Raw genomic sequence first — 23,503 nt, 5'->3', positions numbered from 1 at the left:
TTCAGTACCTGGAGGAGAAATCTTTTTGCTTCAATTAAGAACATAAGAAATAGGAGCAGGAGTAGGCCATACGGCCCCTCGAGTCTGCTCCGCCATTCAATAAGATCATGGCTGATCTTCAACCTCAACTCCACTTTCCCGCCCGATCCCCATATCCCTTGATTCCCCGAGAGTCCAAAAATCTATCGATCTCAGTCTTAAATATATTCAACGACTGAGCATCCACAGCCCTCTGAGGTAGAGAATTCCAAAGATTCACAACCGTCTGAGAGAAGAAATTTCTCCTCATCTCAGTCTTAAATGGCCGACCCCTTATCTTGAGACTATGTTCCCTAGTTCTAGACTCTCCAGCCAGGGGAAACAATCTCTCAGCCTCTACCCTGTCAAGCCTTCTCAGAATCTTATATGTTTCAATGAGATCACCTCTCATTCTTCTAAACTCCAGAGAGTATAGGCCCATTCTACTCAATCTCTCCTCATAGGACAACTCTCTCATCCCAGGAATCAATCTAGTGAACCTTCGTTGTACTGTCTCCAAGGCAAGTATCCCTTCCTTATTTAAGGAGACCAAAACTGTACATAGTACTCCAGGGTGTGGTCTCATCAAAGCCCTGTACAATTGCAGCAAGGCTTCCTTACTCTTGTACTCCAATCACCTTGCAATAAAGGCGAACATACCATTTGCCTTCCTAATTGCTTTCATGCCTGCATGTTAACTTTCTGTGATTCATATACAAGGACACCCAAATCTCTCTGAACACCAACATTTAATAGTTTCTCACTATTTAAAAAATATTCTGCTTTTCTATTCTTCCTACCAAAGTGAATAGCCTCACATTCCCCACATTAAACTCCATCTGCCACCTTCTCGCCCACTCACTTAACCTGTCTATATCCCTTTGCAGACTCTTTGTGTCCTCCTCACAGCTTACTTTCCCACCTAGCTTTGTATCGTCAGCAAGCTTGGATACATTACACTCGGTCCCTTCATCCAAGTCATTAATATAGATTGTAAATAGCTGAGGCCCAAGCACTGATCCTTGTGGCAACCCACTATTTACAGCCTGACAACCTGAGAATGACCCGTTTATCCCCTACTCTCTGTTTTCTGACCTTTAACCAATCCTCTATCCATGCTGATATATTACCCCCAATCCCATGAGCCCTTATCTTGTGTAACAACCTTCCGTGTGGCACCTTCTCGAATGCCTTTTGAAAATCCAAATATATAACATCCACTGGTTCCCCCTTTATCTACCCTGCCAGTTACACCCTCAAAAAACTCTAATAAATTTGTCAAACTCGATTTCCCCTTCATAAACCCAGCTGGCAACAGTTATTCCACTGCGTGAATATAAATGCACCACATTCATATCACTCCTGATTTCCAGCAACATTAGAATCCTTTGGTCCTCTATCAACCTTGAGCTCTACCCCCAACCTTATTTAATTCTCTAAGTAACGTATTTAAGACTGAACCCTTTCATAATTTCTATCTCCATGTCGAAGTCTTGCACCCAGCGCATGCCCGTCACAGTTCAGGGTCACACACAAAGTGTCAGTTATGGTCGTGTCTGATTGGCTCAAATGTCATAAAGAGAAACAAGTAATAACTGAAAAGGGAATCTACCAATGAGCAAGTAGGAAGCCGGAATAAAACCTCCCAATCAAGAAGCAGCAATCAGCAACTAGCCACCAATAAACAACGAACAAAGAGAGCTAATCAAATCACCCAGAATATATACTGGTTTACATTTCCAGCTGCTATTTTGCTTTGTCAGGAACATGGGGATACAGTAGTAAAAATATAAAAAACACATTAAAAAAAGATAATGCACAACAGAATTGTTAAAATACCCATTTTGGTGTTTGGAATCTCTCCAATAACATTTCCCTGGGAGACCCACCCCTCTCATAAGAAAGTAAGAAATAGGAGCAGGAGTAGGCCATACTGCCCCTCGAACCTGCTCCGCCATTCAATCAGATCATGGCTGATCTTCGACCTCAACTCCACTTTCTCGCCCAATCCCCATATCTCTTGATTCCCCTAGAGTCCAAAAATCTATCGATCTCAGCCTTGAATATACTCAACGACTGAGCATCCACAGCCCTCTGGGGTAGAGAATTCCAAAGATTCACAAGCCTCTGAGTGAAGAAATTCCTCCTCATCTCAGTCTTGAATGTCTGACCCCTTATCCTGAGACTGTGCCCCCTAGTTCTAGACTCTCCAGCCAGGGGAAACAATCTCTCAGCATCTACCCTGTCAAGCCCCCTCAGAATCTTATATGTTTCAATGAGATCACCTCTCATTCTTCTAAACTCCAGAGAGTATAGGCCCATTCTACTTAACCTCTCCTCATAGGACAACCCTCTGATCCCAGGAATTAATCTAGTGAACCTGCACTGCACCACCTCTAAGGCAAATATATCCTTCCTTAGGTAAGGAGACCAAAACTGTTCACAGTTGTACCCTCTCAGGCTCCTGATGTTAAATTCAGCTCTCAGCTGCCCTCAACTAACACGTGGCCGGTTACAACTCATGGAACACACCAAGGGCAAGGGGAGGCTCAGAGTGCAACCTTCAGCCGAGGCTATTGATGATCACCACGCGTCCAACCTGGGGGAAACGCACGGACATTTCATTCACTCAAAGGATGGTGGCTGTTCATTGCATTGTCTTGCATTGAAATATCTGAGACCATTATGATTCTTTCTAACAAAGTTGCAATGATCACTTTTGAGGTATAACCGACTCTGGGCACATATTGTACTCCAGACTTCAGTATATTATAATGCCCCTCCATTGGCATTGCTGACAATCAGAAGTGACGCTTTTGCAAGTGGAGGGGGCACTGGACTATGGTACTGGGGGAGGGGGCACTGGACTGTGGTACTGGGGGAGGGGGCACTGGGCTAGGGGAGGGGGCACTGGACTATGATACTGGGGGAGGGGGCACTGGACTGTGGTACCAGGGGAAGGGACGCTGGACTGTGGCCCAGGGGGAGGGGACACTGGGCTGGGGGAAGGGGCAGTGGACTGTGGTACTGGTGGAGGGGGTACAGGGCTGGGGGAGGGGACAGTGGGCTGTGGTACTGGGGGAGGGACATTGGGCTGGGGAGGGGGAGGGGGCAGTGGGCTGTAGCAGTGGGGGAGGGGACATAGGGCTGGGGGACGGGGCACTGGGCTGTGGTACTGGGGGGGGGCACTGGGTTGGGGGAGGGGGCACTGGGCTGTGGTACTGGGAGAAGGGGCACTGGGCTGGGGGAAGGGGCACTGGGCTGGGGGAGGGGGCACTGGGCTGGGGGAGGGGGCACTGGGCTGTGGTCCTGGGGGGGTACTGGGCTGTGGTACCGGGGGAGGGGACACTGGGCTGGAGGAGGGGGCACTGGGCTGGGGGATGGGACACTGGGCTGGGGGAGGGGACACTGGACCGTGGTACCGGGGGAGGGGACACTGGACTGGGGGAGGGGACACTGGACTGGGGGAGGGGACACTGGACTGGGGGAGGGGACGCTGGACCGTGGTACTGGGGGAGGGGGTACTGGGTTGTGGTAACGAGGATTGTGAGTAATCTGCTCAGCAACAGTGAAATAAATGTTTTTGATTGGATCCTGGAAAATGTGAGCCAATCAGAAATTTTCCTGGGAGATTTGAACCTATCAGGTTTTCATGTGAAGGATATTTGAATGTATGATGGACACAATATAGATGCATCACTTTTATTTATATATATATATATATATATATATATATATATAGAGAGAGAGAGAGAGAGAGAAAGAGAAAGAGAAAGTGACAGAGAGAGAGAGAAAGTGACACAGAGAGAGAGAGTGAAAGTGGCAGAGAGAGAGAGCAGGTGACAGAGAGAGAGAGAAAGTGGCAGAGAGAGAGAGAGAAAGTGACAGAGAGAAAGAGAGAGAGAAGTGACAGAGAGAGAGAGGTAGATGGAGAGAGAGGTAGACGGAGAGAGAGAGGTAGACGGAGAGAGAGAAAGAGAGGTAGACGGAGAGAGAGAGAGGTAGAGAGAGAGGGGGGAGAGAAAGACAGAAAGAGAGAGAGTCAGAAAGAGAGAGAGTCAGAAAGAGAGAGAGTCAGAAAGAGAGAGAGTCAGAAAGAGAGAGAGAGAGTCAGTGAGAGAAAGTGACAGAGAGAGAGAAGAGAGAGAAAGTGCCAGAGAAAGTGACAGAGAGATAGAGAAAGTGGCAGAGAGAGAGAGAGAGGTGACAGAGAGAGAGAGAAAGTGACACAGAGAGAAAAAGTGACACAGAGAGAAAGTGACAGAGAGAGAAGAGAGAGAAAGTGCCAGAGAAAGTGACAGAGAGAAGAGAGAGAAAGTGCCAGAGAAAGTGACAGAGAGATAGAGAAAGTGGCAGAGAGAGAGAAAAGGTGACAGAGAGAGAGAAAGTGACAGAGAAAGTGACAGAGAGATAGAGAAAGTGGCAGAGAGAGAGAAAAGGTGACAGAGAGAGAGAAAGTGACAGAGAGAGAGAAAGTGACAGAGAGAGAGAGTGACAGAAAGAGAAAGTGACAGAGAGAGAAAGTGACAGAGATAAGTGACAGAGATAGAGAAAGAGAGAGAGCGATAGTGACAGAGAGAGAGAGAAAGTGACAGAGAGAGAGAGAAAGTGACAGAGAGAGAGAAAGTGACAGAGAGAGAGAAAGTGACAGAGAGAGAGAAAGTGACAGAGAGAGAGAAAGTGACAGAGAGGTAGATGGAGAGAGTGAGAGAGGGAGAGAAAGACAGAAAGAGAGAGAGTCAGAGAGAGAGAGAGTCAGTGAGAGAGAGAGTCAGAGAAAGTGAAAGAGAGAGAAGAGAGAGAAAGTGACAGAGAGAGAGAAAGAGAAAGTGACACAGAGAGAAAGAGAGAAAGTGACAGAGAGAGCGGGAAAGTGACACAGAGAGAGGGAAAGTGACAGAGAGTGAGAGAGAAAGAGAGAGAGGGAGAAAGGGAGAGAGAAAGTGACAGAGAGAGAGATCGAGAAAGTGACAGAGAGAGAGATCGAGAAAGTGACAGAGAGAGAGATCGAGAAAGTGACAGAGAGAGAGATCGAGAAAGTGACAGAGAGAGAGAGAGAAAGTGACAGAGAGAGAGAAAGTGACAGAGAGAGAGAGAAAGTGACAGAGAGAAAGTGACAAAGAGAGAAAGGTAGACGGAGAGGGAGAGACAGTGATACAGAGAGAGAGAGACAGTGATACAGAGAGAGAGAGACAGAGATAGACAGAGGGAGAGAGAGGGGGAGAGAGAGAGTCAGAGATAGAGAAAGTGACAGAGAGAGAGAAAGTGACAGAGAGAGAAAGTGACAGAGAGAGAAAGTGACAGAGAGAGAGAGAAAGTGACAGAGAGAGAGAGAAAGTGACAGAGAGAGAGAGAAAGTGACAGAGAGAGAGAGAAAGTGACAGAGAGAGAGAGAAAGTGACAGAGAGAAAGAGAGAGAAAGTGAGAGAAAGTGACAGAGAGAGAGAAGTAACAGAGAGAAAGTGACAAAGAGAGAAAGGTAGATGGAGAGGGAGAGACGGAGAGAGAGAGACAGAGAGAGAGAGACAGAGAGAGAGAGACAGAGAGAGAGAGAGACAGAGATAGACAGAGGGAGAGAGAGGGGAAGAGAGAGACAGAGCGAGAGAGAAGGGGAGAGAGAGAAAAAGTGACAGAGAGGGGGAGTCAGAGATAGAGAAAGTGACAGAGAGAGAGAAAGTGGCAGAGAGAGAGAGTGACAGAGAGAGAGAGAAAGCGACAGAGAGAGAGAGAGAGAAAGTGACAGAGAGAGAGAAAGAAAGTGACAGAGAGAGAGAAAGAAAGTGACAGAGAGAGAGAAAGAAAGTGACAGAGAGAGAGAAAGAAAGTGACAGAGAGAGAGGGAAAGTGACAGAGAGAAAGAGGATGACAGAGAGAGAGGGAAAGTGAGAGAGAGAAAGAAAGTGACAGAGAGAGAGAAAAAGAAAGTGACAGACAGAGAGAGAAAGTGACAGAGAGGGGGAGAGAGTCAGAGATAGAGAAAGTGACAGAGAGAGAGAAAGTGGCAGAGAGAGAGAAAGTGGCAGAGAGAGAGAGAAAGCGACAGAGAGAGAGAGAAAGCGACAGAGTGAGAGAAAGTGACAGAGAGAGAGAGGAAGTGACAGAGAGAGAGAAAGAAAGTGACAGAGAGAGAGAAAGAAAGTGACAGAGAGAGAGGGAAAGTGAGAGTGAAAGAAAGTGACAGAGAGAGAGGGAAAGTGAGAGAGAGAAAGAAAGTGACAGAGAGAGAGAAAAAGAAAGTGACAGACAGAGAGAGAAAGTGACAGAGTGAGAGAGAAAGAGAGGGAGAAAGAGAGAGAGAAAGTGACAGAGAGAGAGAGAGAAAGTGACAGAGAGGGAAAGTGAGAGAGAGAAAGAAAGTGACAGAGAGAGAGGGAAAGTGAGGGAGAGAAAGAAAGTGACAGAGAGAGAGAAAAAGAAAGTGACAGACAGAGAGAGAAAGTGACAGAGTGAGAGAGAAAGAGAAAGAAAGAGAGGGAGAAAGAGAGAGAGAAAGTGACAGAGAGAGAGAGAAAGTGACAAAGAGAGAAAGGTAGACGGAGAGGGAGAGATGGAGAGAGAGAGAGAGAGAGAGAGACAGAGATAGACAGAGGGAGAGAGAGGGGAAGAGAGAGACAGAGCAAGAGAGAGGGGGAGAGAGAGAAAAAGTGACAGAGAGGGGGAGAGAGAGAGTCAGAGATAGAGAAAGTGAGAGAGAGAAAGTGACAGAGAGAGAGAGAAAGTGACAGAGAGAGAAAGTGACACAGAGAGAGAGAAAGTGACAGAGAGAGAAAGTGACAGAGAGAGGAGAGAGAAAGTGACAGAGAAAGTGACAGAAAGAGAGATAGAGAAAGTGACAGAGAGAGAAAGAAAGTGACAGAGAGTGAGAAAGAACGTGACAGAGAGTGAGAGAGAAAGAGAGAGAGGGAGAGAGAGAGAGAGAGGGAGAGAGAGAGAGAAAGAGAGAGAGAGAGAGAAAAAGTGACAGAGAAAGAAAGTGACACAGAGAAAGTGACACAGAGAAAGAGGAAAAAGTGAGAGAGGGAGAGAGAAAGTGACACAGAGAGAAAAGTGAGAGAAAGAGAGAGAGAGAGAAGTGACAGAGAGACAGTGAGAGAAAGTGACAGAGAGAGAGAAGTGTCAGAGAGACAGAGAGAGAAAGTGACAGAGAGAGAAGTGACAGAGAGACAGAGAGAGAAAGTGACAGAGAGAGAAGTGACAGAGAGAGAAGTGACAGAGAGACAGAGAGAGAAAGTGACAGAGAGAGAAGTGACAGAGAGACAGAGAGAGAAAGTGACAGAGAGAGAGAAGTGACAGAGAGAGAAGTGACAGAGAGACAGAGAGAGAAAGTGACAGAGAGAGAGAAGTGTCAGAGAGACAGAGAGAGAAAGTGACAGAGAGAGAAGTGACAGAGAGACAGAGAGAGAAAGTGACAGAGAGAGAAGTGACAGAGAGAGAAGTGACAGAGAGACAGAGAGAGAAAGTGACAGAGAGAGAAGTGACAGAGAGAGAAGTGACAGAGAGAGAAGTGACAGAGAGACAGAGAGAGAAAGTGACAGAGAGAGAAGTGACAGAGAGACAGAGAGAGAAAGTGACAGAGAGAGAGAAGTGACAGAGAGAGAAGTGACAGAGAGACAGAGAGAGAAAGTGACAGAGAGAGAGAAGTGTCAGAGAGACAGAGAGAGAAAGTGACAGAGAGAGAAGTGACAGAGAGACAGAGAGAGAAAGTGACAGAGAGAGAAGTGACAGAGAGAGAAGTGACAGAGAGACAGAGAGAGAAAGTGACAGAGAGAGAAGTGACAGAGAGAGAAGTGACAGAGAGACAGAGAGAGAAAGTGACAGAGAGAGAAGTGACAGAGAGACAGAGAGAGAAAGTGACAGAGAGAGAGAAGTGACAGAGAGAGAAGTGACAGAGAGACAGAGAGAGAAAGTGACAGAGAGAGAGAAGTGACAGAGAGACAGAGAGAGAAAGTGACAGAGAGAGAGAAGTGACAGAGAGAGAAGTGACAGAGAGACAGAGAGAGAAAGTGACAGAGAGAGAGAAGTGACAGAGAGACAGAGAGAGAAAGTGACAGAGAGAGAAGTGACAGAGAGACAGAGAGAGAAAGTGACAGAGAGAGAAGTGACAGAGAGACAGAGAGAGAAAGTGACAGAGAGAGAGAAGTGACAGAGAGAGAAGTGACAGAGAGACAGAGAGAGAAAGTGACAGAGAGAGAGAAGTGACAGAGAGACAGAGAGAGAAAGTGACAGAGAGAGAGAAGTGACAGAGAGAGAAGTGACAGAGAGACAGAGAGAGAAAGTGACAGAGAGAGAGAAGTGACAGAGAGACAGAGAGAGAAAGTGACAGAGAGAGAAGTGACAGAGAGACAGAGAGAGAAAGTGACAGAGAGAGAGAAGTGACAGAGAGACAGAGAGAAACAGAAAGAATGAGATGGAGTGACAGATCATGCTCTACAAAAGGCTCAGGGGACTGAGATAGCCCACATCCCATGGCAGGTTGCTCCTGGCAGGGAACGATCGCGAGCTGCGTCTCTGGAGGGAGGTCCTGGACAGCCTGGTCTCACCGCTCCCGTTACACTGGCCTGGTGCTCTGAGGGGAAAGGCCAGAGGCCTGGCCTATTACTGTCCTGAGAGTGACAATATGAGGCTGCAGGGTCGCAGAGCTACCCACTGATCAGCAGGGGCTGGTCTAACGGCAGCTCTCAGTTCCTGACCCTGTGGGACACAGCCCTGGGTCTCCACTGTCCTTGCTGTGCTCCTTTCACTTCCCTGTTCCCTCCAGAGCTGCAGTCAGAGTTTCTGTGGGGGTGGAGGCCCCGACTGGGCCTGGCCCCTGGAGGTTTCTTAGCTGGGGATCGGCTGCAGATTCCAGTGAAGTTGTCACTCACTCCATTGGCAAGGAAGAGAAAGCTTCCGTGATGCGCCCAAAGCACATCCTCCGACACTGACCTCAGCCTGCACGTAGGTACAATGTTCCTCAAACATCTTTCTTTTCAGGTGAGTACACACGAGTTCTGGGTCACATGAATCCGAACCTCACTGGGATCTAGCCTCACTATGTCAGCTATAGCTCTGTGAGTAACTCTCTCGCCTCTGAGTCAAAAGGTCATGAGTTTAAGTCCCGCTCCAGAGACTTGAGCCCATAATCCAGTCTGACACTCCCAGTGCAGTAATGAGGGAGTGCTGCACTGTCGGAGGTGCCATCTTTCAGATGAGACGTTAAACTGAGACCCCATGTACTCTCTCAGGTGGATGTAAAAGATCGCATGGCACTATTCAAAGAAGAGCAGGAAAGGTCTCCCTGATGTCCAGGTCAAATTTTATCACCAACAACAACTTGTATTTATATAGAACCTTTACTGTAGTAAAACATCCCAAGGCACTTCACAGGAGCGATTATCAAACAAAATTTAACACTGAGCCACATGAGGAGATTTAGGACAGGTGACCAAAGGTTTGGTCAAAGAGATAGGTTTTAAGGAACGTCTTAAAGGAGGAGAGGTAGAGAGGTGGAGAGGTTTAGGGAAGGAATTCCAGAGCTTAAGACCTAGGCAGCTGAGGACACAGCCGCCAATGGTGGAGCGATTAAAATCCACCATTTTAAGAGGCCAGAATTGGAGGAGCGCAGAGACCTCGGGGGGTTGTAGGGCTGGAGGAGGTTACAGAGATAGGGAGGGGCGAGGCCATAGAGGGGCTTGAACACAAGGATGAAAATTTTAAAATCAAGGTGTTCCAGGACCCGGAGCCAATATAGGTCAGCGAACACAGGGGTGATGGGTGAAAGGGACTTGGTGCGAGTTAGGATACGGGCAGCAGAGTTTAGGATGAGCTCAAGTTTATGGAGGGTGGAAGATGGGAGGCCGGCCAGGAGAGCATTGGAATAGTTGAGTCTGGAGGTAATAAAAGCATGAATGAGGGTTTCAGCAGCAGATGAGCTGAGGCAGGGGTGGAGACGGGCGATGTTACGTAAGTGGAAGTAGGTGGTCTTGGTGATGGAGCGGATATGTGATCAGAAGCTCATCTCAGGGTCAAATACGACGCCAAGGTTGCGAACGGTCTGGTTCAACCTCAGATAGTGGTCAGGGAGAGGGATGGAGTCCGTGGCTAGGGAATGGGGTTCTCAGCCAACATTACTAAGAACAGATTATCTGGTCATTTATCACATTGCTGTTTGTGGGATCTTGCTGTGTGCTATTTGCTGCTGTGTTTTCTACCATTACAACAGTGACCACACTTCAAAAGTATTTCATTGGCTGTAAAGCGCTTTGGGATGTCCTGAGGCCGTGAAAGGTGCTATATAAATACAAGTTCATTCTGAACCCACGAGGCCTCCTCACTGAGATGGAATCAGCAATTGGTGTTGGGCATTACCTGGAAAGTCATTCGAAGGGTAGGGATCCTTCACTTCATTAACATTCGCTTCAAATTCATCCACTTTAAGCTGCAAATGTAAAAGAGCTCCCTTGAGTAATTCAGCACCAATGCTCCCGTGTACATCTCTACCCAACCCACAGTCTCCCCTCCCCTGTGTACATCTCTACCCAACCCACAGTCTCCCCTCCCCTGTGTACATCTCTACCCAACCCACAGTCTCCCCTCCCCTGTGTACATCTCTACCCAACCAACAGTCTCCCCTCCCCGTGTACATCTCTACCCAACCCAGTCTCCCCTCCCCGTGTACATCTCTACCCAACCCACCGTCTCCCCTCCCCTGTGTACATCTCTACCCAACCAACAGTCTCCCCTCCCCGTGTACATCTCTACCCAACCCAGTCTCCCCTCCCCGTGTACATCTCTACCAATCCAGTCTCCCCTCCCCGTGTACATCTCTACCCAATCCAGTCTCCCCTCCCCGTGTACATCTCTACCAATCCAGTCTCCCCTCCCCGTGTACATCTCTACCCAATCCAGTCTCCCCTCCCCGTGTACATCTCTACCCAATCCAGTCTCCCCTCCCCGTGTACATCTCTACCCAACCCAGTCTCCCCTCCCCTGTGTACATCTCTACCCAATCCAGTCTCCCCCACTCTGTGTACATCTCTACCCAATCCAGTCTCCCCTCCCCGTGTACATCTCGACCCAACCCAGTCTCCCCTCCCCGTGTACATCTCTACCCAACCCAGTCTCCCCTCCCCTGTGTACATCTCTACCCAACCCTGTCTCCCCTCCCCTGTGTACATCTCTACCAATCCAGTCTCCCCTCCCCTGTGTACATCTCTACCAATCCAGTCTCCCCTCCCCGTGTACATCTCTACCCAATCCAGTCTCCCCTCCCTGTGTACATCTCTACCCAATCCAGTCTCCCCTCCCCGTGTACATCTCTACCAATCCAGTCTCCCCTCCCCTGTGTACATCTCTACCCAATCCAGTCTCCCCTCCCTGTGTACATCTCTACCCAATCCAGTCTCCCCTCCCCGTGTACATCTCTACCAATCCAGTCTCCCCTCCCCTGTGTACATCTCTACCCAATCCAGTCTCCCCTCCCCGTGTACATCTCTACCCAACACACAGTCTCCCCTCCCCTGTGTGCATCTCTACCCAATCCAGTCAACCCTCCCCGTGTACATCTCTACCCAATCCAGTCTCCCCTCCCCGTGTACATCTCTACCCAATCCAGTCTCCCCTCCCCTGGGTGCATCTCCACCCAATCCAGTCTCCCCTCCCCGTGTACATCTCGACCCAACCCAGTCTCCCCTCCCCTGTGTACATCTCTACCCAACCCAGTGTCCCCTCCCCTGTGTACATCTCTACCCAATCCAGTCTCCCCTCCCCTGTGTACATCTCTACCCAACCCAGTCTCCCCTCCCCTGTGTACATCTCTACCCAACCCAGTCTCCCCTCCCCGTGTACATCTCTACCAATCCAGTCTCCCCTCCCCTGTGTACATCTCTACCCAACCCAGTCTCCCCTCCCCTGTGTACATCTATACCCAACACAGAGTCTCCTCTCCCCCATGTATGTCTGTACGCAACCCAGAGTATATCCATCCAAGTATACATCTATACATATATAGGAGGTTCTGACCATCATTTTCCAATGCTCTCTGGCTACAGGTGTGGTATTGGAGGACTGCTAACATTGTACCGTTGTTTAAAAAGGGAGAAAGGGATAGATCGAGTCATTATAGGCTAGTCAGCCTATCCTCGGTGGTGGGCAAATTATTGGAAAAAATTGTGAGGGACAGTATTTATCGTCACTTAGAAAGGCTCGGATTAATCAAGGACAGTCAGCAGGGATTTGTTAAGGGAAAGTCGTGTCTGACTAACTTGATTGAATTTTTTGAGGAGGTAACAAGGAGGGTCGATGAGGGTAGTGCGTTTGATGTAGTCTACATGGATTTTAGCAAGGCTTTTGACAAGGTCCCACATGGCAGACTGGTCAAAAAAGTAAAAGCCCATGGGATCCAACGGAAAGTGGCAAATTGAATCCAAAATTGGCTCAGTGGCAGGAAGCAAAGGGTAATGGTCAACGGGTGTTTTTGTGACTGGAAGGCTGTTTCCAGTGGGGTTCCGTAAGGCTCAGTACTAAGTCCCTTGCTTTTTGTGATATATATCAATGTAGGGCATGATTAAGAAGTTTGCAGATGATACAAAAATTGGCCGTGTGGTTGACAGCGAGGAGGAAAGCTGTAGATTGCAGGAAGATATCAATGGACTGGTCAGGTGGGCAGAAAAGTGGCAAATGGAATTCAATCCAGAGAAGTGTGAGGTAATGAATTTGGGGAGGGCAAACAAGGCAAGGGAATACACAATAAATGGGAGGATACTGAGAGGTCCAAAGGAACAGAGGGACCTTGGAGTGCATGTCCACAGATCCCTGAAGGTAGCAGGACAGATAGATAAGGTGGTTAAGAAGGCATACGGGATATTTTCCTTTATTAGCCAAAGCACAGAATATAAGAGCAGGGATGTTATGCTGGAACTGTACAAAACACTAGTTAGGCCACAGCTTGAGTACTGTGTACAGTTCTCGTCACCACATACAGGAAAGATGTGATTGCACTAGAGAGGGTACAGAGGAGATCTACGAGGATGTTGCCAGGACTGGAGAATTTTAGCTATGAGGAAAGATTGGATAGGCTGGGGTTGTTTTCTTTGGAACAGAGGAGGCTGAGGGGAGATTTAATTGAGGTGTATAAAATTATGAGGGGCCGAGATAGAGTGGATAGGGAGGACCTATTTCCCTTAGCAGAGAGGTCAATAACCAGGGGGCAGAGATTTAAAGTAATTGGTAGATGGATTAGAGGGGAGCTGAGGAGAAATTTTTTCACCCAGAGGGTGGTGGGGGTCTGGAACTCACTGCCTGAAAGGGTGGGAGAGGCAGAAACCCTCAACTCATTTAAAAAGTACTTGGATGTGCACCTGAAGTGCTGTGACCTACAGGGCTACGGTCCAAGTGCGGGAAAGTTGGATTAGGCTGGGTTGCTCTTTTTCGGCCGGCATAGACATGATGGGCCAAATGGCCTCCTTTTGTGCTGTAAATTTCTATGATTCTATGATACCCAACACAGAGTATATCATCCCAGTGTACATCAATATCCAACCCAGAGTCTCCCCTCCCCTGTGGACATCTATACCACCCTCTTTTTCCTAATATAACTATAAAAGTTCTTCGTATTGGTTTTGATATCCTTTGCGAGTTTCTTTTCATACTCTCTTTTTGTAGCTCTTACTATCTGTTTTGTGACCCATTGTTGATCTTTGTATCTTTCCCATTCGCCAGGATCTGTGCCATTTTTTGCCTTTTTCTATGCCCTTTCCTTATGTCTTATACTGTCCCTTACCTCTTTAGTTGTCCATGGCTGTTTTTTTTGGCAAGTAGAGTTCTTGCCCCTCAGGGGTATAAACCGATTCTGTATCACGTTAAATGTTTCTTTAAACATTTCCCACTGATCATCAGTCGTTTTACCCATTAACAGATTTGCCCAGTTTATTGTGGACAGTCTCTGTCTCATCCCATTGAAGTCGGCCTTACCCAAGTCTAGAATCTTAGCAGCTGATTCACTTTTTTCCCTTTCAAACACGACATTGAACTCGATCATGTTATGATCACTATTGGATAGATGTTCACGCACAGTTAAGTCGTTAACTAAATCTGGTTCATTACTCATTACTAAATCTAGTATGGCTTGCCCCCTTGTTGCCTCTCGGACATACTGCTGCAGAAAACTATCCCGGACACATTCACGAAATTCACTACCTTTCTGACAGTTGCTGGTCTGCTTTTCCCAATCTATGTGAATCGGGGACAGGGACTCGATAAAATTAACATAAGTAAAGCAATAGTAATGAAGAAAATAATAGCATTAAAGAGTGACAAATCCCCAGGACCAGATGGTTTCCATCCCAGGGTTTTAAAGGAAGTAGGTGAGCACATTGCAGATGCCCTAACTATAATCTTTCAAAGTTCTCTAGATTCAGGAACTGTCCCTCTCGATTGGAAAATTGCACATGTTGCTCCGCTTTTTAAGAAAGGAGAGGGAAACCAGGGAATTATAGACCAGTTAGCCAAACATCTGTTGTGGGGAAAATGCTGGAATCTGTAATTAAGGATAGGGTGACTGAACACCTCGAGAATTTTCAGTTAATCAGAGAGAGCGAGCATGGATTTGTGAAAGGTAGGTCGTGCCTGACAAACCTGATTGAATTTTTTGAAGAGGTGACTAAAGTAGTGGACAGGGGAATGTCAATGGATGTTATTTATATGGACTTCCAGAAGGCATTTGATAAGGTCCCACATAAGAGACTGTTAGCTAAGATAGAAGCCCATGAAATCGAGGGAAAAGTATGGACTTGGTTAGGAAGTTGGCTGAGCGAAAGGCGACAGAGAGTAGGGATAATGGGTAGGTACTCACATTGGCAGGATGTGACTAGTGGAGTCCCGCAGGGATCTGTCTTGGGGCCTCAATTAGTCACAATATTTATTAACGACTGAGATGAAGGCATAGAAAGTCTCATATCTAAGTTTGCCGATGACACAAAGATTGGTGGCATTGTAAGCAGTGTAGATGAAAACATAAAATTACAAAGCGATATTGATAGATTAGGTGAATGGGCAAAACTGTGGCAAATGGAATTCAATGTAGACAAATGTGAGGTCATCCACTTTGGATCAAAAAAGGATAGAACAGGGTACTTTCTAAATGGTAAAAAGTTAAAAACAGTGGATATCCAAAGGGACTTAGGGGTTCAGGTACATAGATCATCGAAGTGTCATGAACAGGTGCAGAAAATAATCAAGAAGGCAAATGGAATGTTGGCCTTTATATCTAGAGGACTAGAGTACAAGGGGGCAGAAGTTATGCTGCAGCTATACAAAACCCTGGTTAGACCGCACCTGGAGTACTGTGAGCAGTTCTGGGCACCGCACCTTCGGAAGGACATATTGGCCTTGGAGGGAGTGCAGCGTAGGTTTACTAGAATGATACCCGGACTTCAAGGGTTAAGTTACGAGGAGAGATTACACAAATTGGGGTTGTATTCTCTCGAGTTTAGAAGGTTATTAAGGGATGATCTGATCGAAGTTTATAAGATATTAAGGGGAACGGATAGGGTGGATAGAGAGAAACTATTTCCACTGGTTGGGGATTCTCGGAGTAGGGGGCACAGTCTAAAAATTAGAGCCAGACCTTTCAGGAGTGAGATTTAAAAACATTTCTACACACAAAGGGTGGTAGAAGTTTGGAACTCTCTTCTGCAAACGGCAATTGATACTAGCTCAATTGCTAATTTTAAATCTGAGATAGATCGCTTTTTGGCAACCAAAGGTATTAAGGGATATGGGCCAAAGGCAGGTATATGGAGTTAGATCACAGATCAGCCATGATCTTATCACATGGCGGAGCAGGCACGAGGGGCTGAATGGCCTACTCCTGTTCCTATGTTCCTATGTTCCTACCAGAGTCTCCCCTCCCCTGTGTACATCTATATCCAACCCAGAGTATCCCCTCTCCCGTGTACATCTATACCCAACCCAGAGTCTCCCTCTCCCGTGTACATCTATACCCAACCCAGAGTCTCCCTCTCCCGTGTACATCTATACCCAACCCAGAGTATCCCCTCCCCCGTGTACATCTATACCCAACCCAGAGTATCCCCTCCCCCGTGTACATCTATACCCAACCCAGAGTCTCCCTCTCCCGTGTACATCTATACCCAACCCAGAGTCTCCCTCTCCCGTGTACATCTATACCCAACCCAGAGTCTCCCTCCCCCGTGTACATCTATACCCAACCCAGAGTCTCCCTCTCCCGTGTACATCTATACCCAACCCAGAGTCTCCCTCTCCCGTGTACATCTATACCCAACCCAGAGTCTCCCTCTCCCGTGTACATCTATACCCAACCCAGAGTCTCCCTCTCCCGTGTACATCTATACCCAACCCAGAGTCTCCCTCTCCCGTGTACATCTATACCCAACCCAGAGTCTCCCTCTCCCGTGTACATCTATACCCAACCCAGAGTCTCCCTCTCCCGTGTACATCTATATTCCCCTCCCCATGTTATACAATTCCAAGCCAGGCGTGTGTATCAGTCAGCGTACTGACAGCATCACAGTGCCTGTGTTGTGCAGAGTTTGCTGACAGGGCCCAACTGAAAGCCTGACTGAGTTATTGGTCCTGACACAAAGTAGTGACGGGCCGACACGGCAGGTTTTATGTCGACCTTGGCAGTGGTGGGGATCCCCTCGGCCTTCAGCTTTGCCAGCTCGAGTTTCTTCAACAGCAGCTGCTTCTCCTCCTCCGATCGGCCTGGGTTGGCAGCCCTGAGTATTCAAAGCAGAGTGCAGGATTGAACAGGCACCTGAAGTACAGACTACAGAGACCCTCCGTAACCCAGGAGCTGCTCCCAGAGACAACTAAACCCCCACTGCATATTGACACAGTGCAATAAGCCAAACAGGGAAAACTGTGTTATTGGTCAGCAAACTTACAAGGACTGGAACTTGGTGCTAAGCCTGGGGCCTGTACCAGTTCTCAGTTACCGAGCCTGGGGCCTGTACCAGTTCTCAGTTACCGAGCCTGGGGCGTGGGATCAGGGAAATAAAGAAGATGGGAAAAATGGAGTGATCCAGCTCCTGATGTTTGTGAGAAGACGCACATTCAAAATTTAGATCACCCGCCCGAAATAAACTCTGGCAGGGGGGGGGGGGGGGAGGGAGGGAGTGAACTTTCTAAATATGCAACTTCTGTTGAGTGAGAGGCACCTCATCACCCATCCAATCGCAGCAGTGAACTGCCAGTCTGTCCCTGATATTTGTACCCCTCCCAATTGCTCCCGATGATGGAGAACCTTCTCCCCATCACCAGGGGCCTTCTCCTCAGATCAAGAGCCACCCCTCACCTCCTCCACGCTCACCTCCTCCACGCTCACCTCCTCCACGCTCACCTCCTCCACGCTCACCTCCTCCACGCTCACCTCCTCCACGCTCACCTCCTCCACACTCCCCCATCCATCCTCCAGTCACGCTCCCCTCCAGTCACGCTCCCCTCCAGTCACGCTCCCCTCCAGTCACGCTCCCCTCCAGTCACGCTCCCCTCCAGTCACGCTCCCCTCCAGTCACGCTCCCCTCCAGTCACGCTCCCCTCCAGTCACGCTCCCCTCCAGTCACGCTCCCCTCCAGTCACGCTCCCCTCCAGTCACGCTCCCCTCCAGTCACGCTCCCCTCCAGTCACGCTCCCCTCCAGTCACGCTCCCCTCCAGTCACGCTCCCCTCCAGTCACGCTCCCCTCCAGTCACGCTCCCCTCCAGTCACGCTCCCCTCCAGTCACGCTCCCCTCCAGTCACGCTCCCCTCCAGTCACGCTCCCCTCCAGTCACGCTCCCCTCCAGTCACGCTCCCCTCCAGTCACGCTCCCCTCCAGTCACGCTCCCCTCCAGTCACGCTCCCCTCCAGTCACGCTCCCCTCCAGTCACGCTCCCCTCCAGTCACGCTCCCCTCCAGTCACGCTCCCCTCCAGTCACGCTCCCCTCCAGTCACGCTCCCCTCCAGTCACGCTCCCCTCCAGTCACGCTCCCCTCCAGTCACGCTCCCCTCCAGTCACGCTCCCCTCCAGTCACGCTCCCCTCCAGTCACGCTCCCCTCCAGTCACGCTCCCCTCCAGTCACGCTCCCCTCCAGTCACGCTCACCTCCAGTCACGCTCACCTCCAGTCACGCTCACCTCCAGTCACACTCACCTCCTCCACACTCACCTCTCCAACCTCCTCCTCTCCTTCTCCTCAGCAGCTTCCCTCTGTGCTGATGTCAGACTTTCTGCCTCTGCCAGATTGTCAACTGCGATTGCCAAGAAAACGTTCAAAAGAATATCTGTTGAAACCGGGCTCAGGAACAAAATATACCCCAAATATACAAACACAGGGACAAACTAATTGACGGTTTAATCAAGGACAGTCAGCATGGATTTGTTAAGGGAAGGTCGTGTCTGACTAATTTGATTGAATTTTTTGAGGAGGTAACAAGGAGGGTCGATGAGGGTAGCGCGTTTGATGTAGTGTACATGGATTTTAGCAAGGTCCCACATGGCAGACTAGTCAAAAAGTAAAAGCCCATGGGATCTAAGGGAAAGTGGCTAGTTGGATCCAAAATTGGCTCAGTGGCAGGAAGCAAAGGGTAATGGTTGACAGGTGTTTTTGTGACTGGAAGGCTGTTTCCAGTGGGGTTCTACAGGGCTCAGTATTAGGTCCCTTGCTTTTTGTGGTATATATTAATGATTTGGACTTAAATGTAGGGGGCTTGATCAAGAAGTTTGCAGATGATACAAAAATTGGCCGTGTGGTTGATAGTGAGGAGGAAAGCTGTAGACTGCAGGAAGATATCAATGGACTGGTCAGGTGGGCAGAAAAGTGGCAAATGGAGTTCAATCCGGAGAAGTGTGAAGGGGAGCAAACAAGGCAAGGGAGTACACAATAAAAGGCAGGATACTGAGAGGTGTAGAGGAAGTGAGGGACCTTGGAGTGCATGTCCACAGATCCCTGAAGGTGGAGGGACAGGTAGATAAGGTGGTTAAGAAGGCATACGGGATACTTTCCTTTATTAGCCGAGGCATAGAATATAAGAGCAGGGAGGTTATGCTCGAACTGTATAAAACATTAGTTAGCCCACAGCTTGAGAACTGTGTACAGTTCTGGTCACCACATTACAGGAAAGATGTGATTGCACTGGAGAGGGTACAGAGGAGATTTACGAGGATGTTGCCAGGACTGGAGAATTTTAGCTATGAGGAAAGATTGGATAGACTGGGGTTGTTTTCTTTGGAAGAGGAGGCTGAGGGGAGATTTAATTGAGGTGTATAAAATTATGAGGGACCCAGATAGAGTGGATAGGAAGGACCTATTTCCCTTAGCAGAGGGGTCAATAACCAGGGGGCACAGATTTAAAGTAATTGGTAGAAGGATTAGACGGGAACTGAGAATTTTCTCACCCAGAGGGTGGTGGGGGTCTGGAACTCACCGCCTGAAAGGGTGGGAGAGGCAGAAACCCTCAACTCATTTAAAAAGTACTTGGATGTGCACCTGAAGTGCTGTAACCTACAGGGCTACGGACCAAGTGCGGGAATGTGGGATTAAGCTGGAAACTCTTTCTCGGCCGGCACGGACACGATGGGCCAAATGGCCGCCTTCTGTGCCGTAATTTTCCATGATTCTATGATATACTGATAGGGTTAGAGGAAGAGGGGAGGGAGGAGGCTCGTGTGGAGCATAAACACTGGCACAAGCCAGTTGGGACAAATGGCCTGTTTCTGTGCTGTAATCTCTCCTCACCTACACCTCACTCACTGTAACATCACCCACACTGAAGGATACAGTTCCCACAGACGAACAGGATGATGAAGTAAATACAGACCAGCACCCCGGGGAAAGACGGCCCTCCATAGGCCATGATGCCGTCATTCATAACGGAATTCCAGTCCTCACCGGTCAATATCTGCACCAAACAGAATGGGTTAGAGGTTTAGTCCATTCCTCGCCCAGTCACACAGCCACAAACACATGGGACTGTCACGTTCGGCCATTGCAGCTCCGAGGAAACACTGCCCAACAGTTCAAGGTCCTTCTCTTCGAGTGGGGGGTGGAAGTGGAAGGAGGGGGAGGGGAGTGGGTAGAAGGAGGTGGAGGGAGGGGGTAGAGGGAGGGGAGTAGAGGCTAGAGGGAGGGGCAAAAGGTAGAGGGAGAACCAGAGGGAGGGGGAGGGGTGACTCTGAGTGAAAGGCTATTACTGCCTGAGCTTCTTGTGTTTATTCAAAGACACATCTTCCCGTTCTGAACATATTTCTGCCCCACCCTCTTTGTGGGGGGGGCACTGAGCTCAGCGGGAGTGGGCCTGCCCCCAGACCGGGGGTGGGGGGCGGGGGGGCGGGATTGGGCCTGCCCCCAGACCGGGAGGGGGATTGGGCCTGCCCCCAGACCGGGGGGGAGTGGGCCTGCCCCCAGACCGGAAAGGGGATTGGGCCTGCCCCCAGACCGGGAGGGGGATTGGGCCTGCCCCCAGACCGGGAGGGGGATTGGGCCTGCCCCCAGACCGGGGACGGGGATTGGGCCTGCCCCCAGACCGGGAGGGGGATTGGGCCTGCCCCCAGACCGGGGACGGGGATTGGGCCTGCCCCCAGACAGGGGAGGGGGAGTGGGCCTGCCCCCAGACCGGGAGGGGGATTGGGCCTGCCCCCAGACCGGGAGGGGGATTGGGCCTGCCCCCAGACCGGGGACGGGGATTGGGCCTGCCCCCAGACCGGGGAGGGGGATTGGGCCTGCCCCCAGACCGGGGAGGGGGAGTGGGCCTGCCCCCAGACCGGGGAGGGGGAGTGGGCCTGCCCCCAGACCGGGGAGGGGGAGTGGGCCTGCCCCCAGACCGGGGAGGGGGATTGGGCCTGCCCCCAGACCGGGGAGGGGGATTGGGCCTGCCCCCAGACCGGGAGGGGGATTGGGCCTGCCCCCAGACCAGGGGGAGTGGGCCTGCCCCCAGACCGGGGAGGGGGATTGGGCCTGCCCCCAGACCGGGGAGGGGGATTGGGCCTGCCCCCAGACCGGGGAGGGGGATTGGGCCTGCCCCCAGACCAGGGGGAGTGGGCCTGCCCCCAGACCGGGGAGGGGGATTGGGCCTGCCCCCAGACCGGGGAGGGGGATTGGGCCTGCCCCCAGACCGGGGAGGGGGATTGGGCCTGCCCCCAGACCAGGGGGAGTGGGCCTGCCCCCAGACCGGGGAGGGGGATTGGGCCTGCCCCCAGACCGGGGAGGGGGATTGGGCCTGCCCCCAGACCGGGGAGGGGGATTGGGCCTGCCCCCAGACCGGGGAGGGGGATTGGGCCTGCCCCCAGACCGGGGAGGGGGATTGGGCCTGCCCCCAGACCGGGGAGGGGGATTGGGCCTGCCCCCAGACCAGGGGGATTGGGCCTGCCCCCAGACCGGGGAGGGGGATTGGGCCTGCCCCCAGACCGGGGAGGGGGATTGGGCCTGCCCCCAGACCAGGGGGATTGGGCCTGCCCCCAGACCAGGGGGAGTGGGCCTGCCCCCAGACCGGGGAGGGGGATTGGGCCTGCCCCCAGACCGGGGGGAGTGGGCCTGCCCCCAGACCAGTGACAATAGCTGCCTGCGAGCACAGACTGAGGTGGAAGTGGGGAATGGACTTGTGGTGAAACCCCTCCAAGTGACAGAAGGTAACACTTGCCCTCGGATCCCAGACCGTGCTCAGAAGAAGCAAAGACTTGCATTTATTCAGCATCTTTGACCACCTCAGGACGGCCCAAAGCATTTGCAGCCAATGAAGTGCTTTTTTGAAATGTACTCCCTGTTGTAATGTAGGAAACGCAACAGCCAATTTGTGCACAGCAAGATCCCAGAAACAGCAATGTGACAATGACCAGATAATCTGTTTTAGTGATGTTGGTTGAGGGATAAATATTGGGCAGGACACCCTGCTCTTCTTTGAAATAGTGTCATGGGATCTTCTTTGCCCACCCGAGGCCAGACGGGGCCTCAGTTTAACGTCTCGTCTGAAAGACGGCACCTCTGACTGTGCAGCACGCCCTCAATACTGACCCTCCGACAATGGGAGTGTCAGTCTAGATTATGTGCTCAAGTCTCTGGAGTGGGCCTTCGTATCCAGGAACCTCTCCATTAATGGCCAACCTACTGCACGTTTGTTCACACGGTGGGGATACCTGGAACTCCGGGCCTACCTGGAACACACTCAGCAAAGCCTGGGGGAAGTTATCAAAGGTGCTCCTCCGCACCTCCATCTCATCAAAGTTGAACTTTCCACCAAATAGCTGCATCCCCAGCAAAGAGAAGATGATGATGAAGAGGAAGAGGAGGAGGAGTAAGGACGCAATGGAACGAACTGAGTTCAACAGAGACGCCACCAGGTTACTCAAGGAGGTCCAATACCTGGGGAATGAGCAAAGGAGAGAAGGAGAAAAGGAAGAAAGATTTATCGCTTGAAACACATCAAGGAACCATTGCTGCTCTCAATGCTGAAGGAAAATGACCGGCATTCAAACCAAGCATGGCACGTGGTTTATCGATTGGTGGGACTGGGTAAAGAACGTCATTAACACACCGAGTGTGCTAAACACCGTCAACAGGAGTGTACTAAACACTGTCAACAGGAGTGTACAACACACCAACCACAGGAGTGTACTAAACACCGTCAACAGGAGTGTACTAAACACCGTCAACAGGAGTGTACAACACACCAACCACAGGAGTGTACTAAACACCGTCAACAGGAGTGTACTAAACACCGTCAACAGGAGTGTACAACACACCAACCACAGGAGTGTACTAAACACCGTCAACAGGAGTGTACAACACACCAACCACAGGAGTGTACTAAACACCGTCAACAGGAGTGTACAACACACCAACCACAGGAGTGTACTAAACACCGTCAACAGGAGTGTACAACACACCAACCACAGGAGTGTACTAAACACCGTCAACAGGAGTGTACAACACACCAACCACAGGAGTGTACTAAACACCGTCAACAGGAGTGTACTAAACACCGACCACAGGAGTGTACTAAACACCATCAACAGGAGTGTACTAAACACCATCAACAGGAGTGTACAACACACCAACCACAGGAGTGTACGAAACACCATCAACAGGAGTGTACAACACACCAACCACAGGAGTGTACTAAACACCATCAACAGGAGTGTACAACACACCAACCACAGGAGTGTACTAAACACCGTCAACAGGAGTGTACAACACACCAACCACAGGAGTGTACTAAACACCGTCAACGGGAGTGTATAACACACCAACCACAGGAGTGTACTAAACACCGTCAACAGGAGTGTACAACACACCAACCACAGGAGTGTACTAAACACCATCAACAGGAGTGTACAACACGCCGACCACAGGAGTGTACTAAACACCGTCAACAGGAGTGTACAACACACCAACCACAGGAGTGTACTAAACACCGTCAACAGGAGTGTACAACACACCAACCACAGGAGTGTACTAAACACCGTCAACAGGAGTGTACTAAACACCATCAAC

At 50.2% G+C, this 23,503-nt stretch overlaps 1 protein-coding gene across 2 annotated transcripts in view; it reads right to left on the bottom strand.

The window, feature by feature from the left end:
• Nucleotides 1-23,503, bottom strand: part of LOC137344336 (voltage-dependent L-type calcium channel subunit alpha-1S-like) — a 198,909-nt gene that overhangs the window by 48,364 nt on the left and 127,042 nt on the right. For both annotated transcript variants that reach the window (XM_068007199.1, XM_068007198.1), the window contains exons 12-16: nt 22,165-22,372; nt 19,796-19,916; nt 18,185-18,299; nt 16,658-16,757; nt 10,366-10,435 (exon numbers count right to left, since the gene is read on the bottom strand). In XM_068007199.1, the coding sequence (XP_067863300.1) occupies nt 10,366-10,435; nt 16,658-16,757; nt 18,185-18,299; nt 19,796-19,916; nt 22,165-22,372 (614 nt within the window). The remainder of the gene's footprint in view (nt 1-10,365; nt 10,436-16,657; nt 16,758-18,184; nt 18,300-19,795; nt 19,917-22,164; nt 22,373-23,503) is intronic.

The sequence above is a fragment of the Heptranchias perlo genome, chromosome 27 (genome assembly GCF_035084215.1).
Source record: "Heptranchias perlo isolate sHepPer1 chromosome 27, sHepPer1.hap1, whole genome shotgun sequence".
Lineage (NCBI taxonomy): Eukaryota > Metazoa > Chordata > Chondrichthyes > Hexanchiformes > Hexanchidae > Heptranchias > Heptranchias perlo.
Note: the sequence above shows the minus strand (reverse complement) of the source record. Positions and strands in the feature narration are given on the sequence as shown.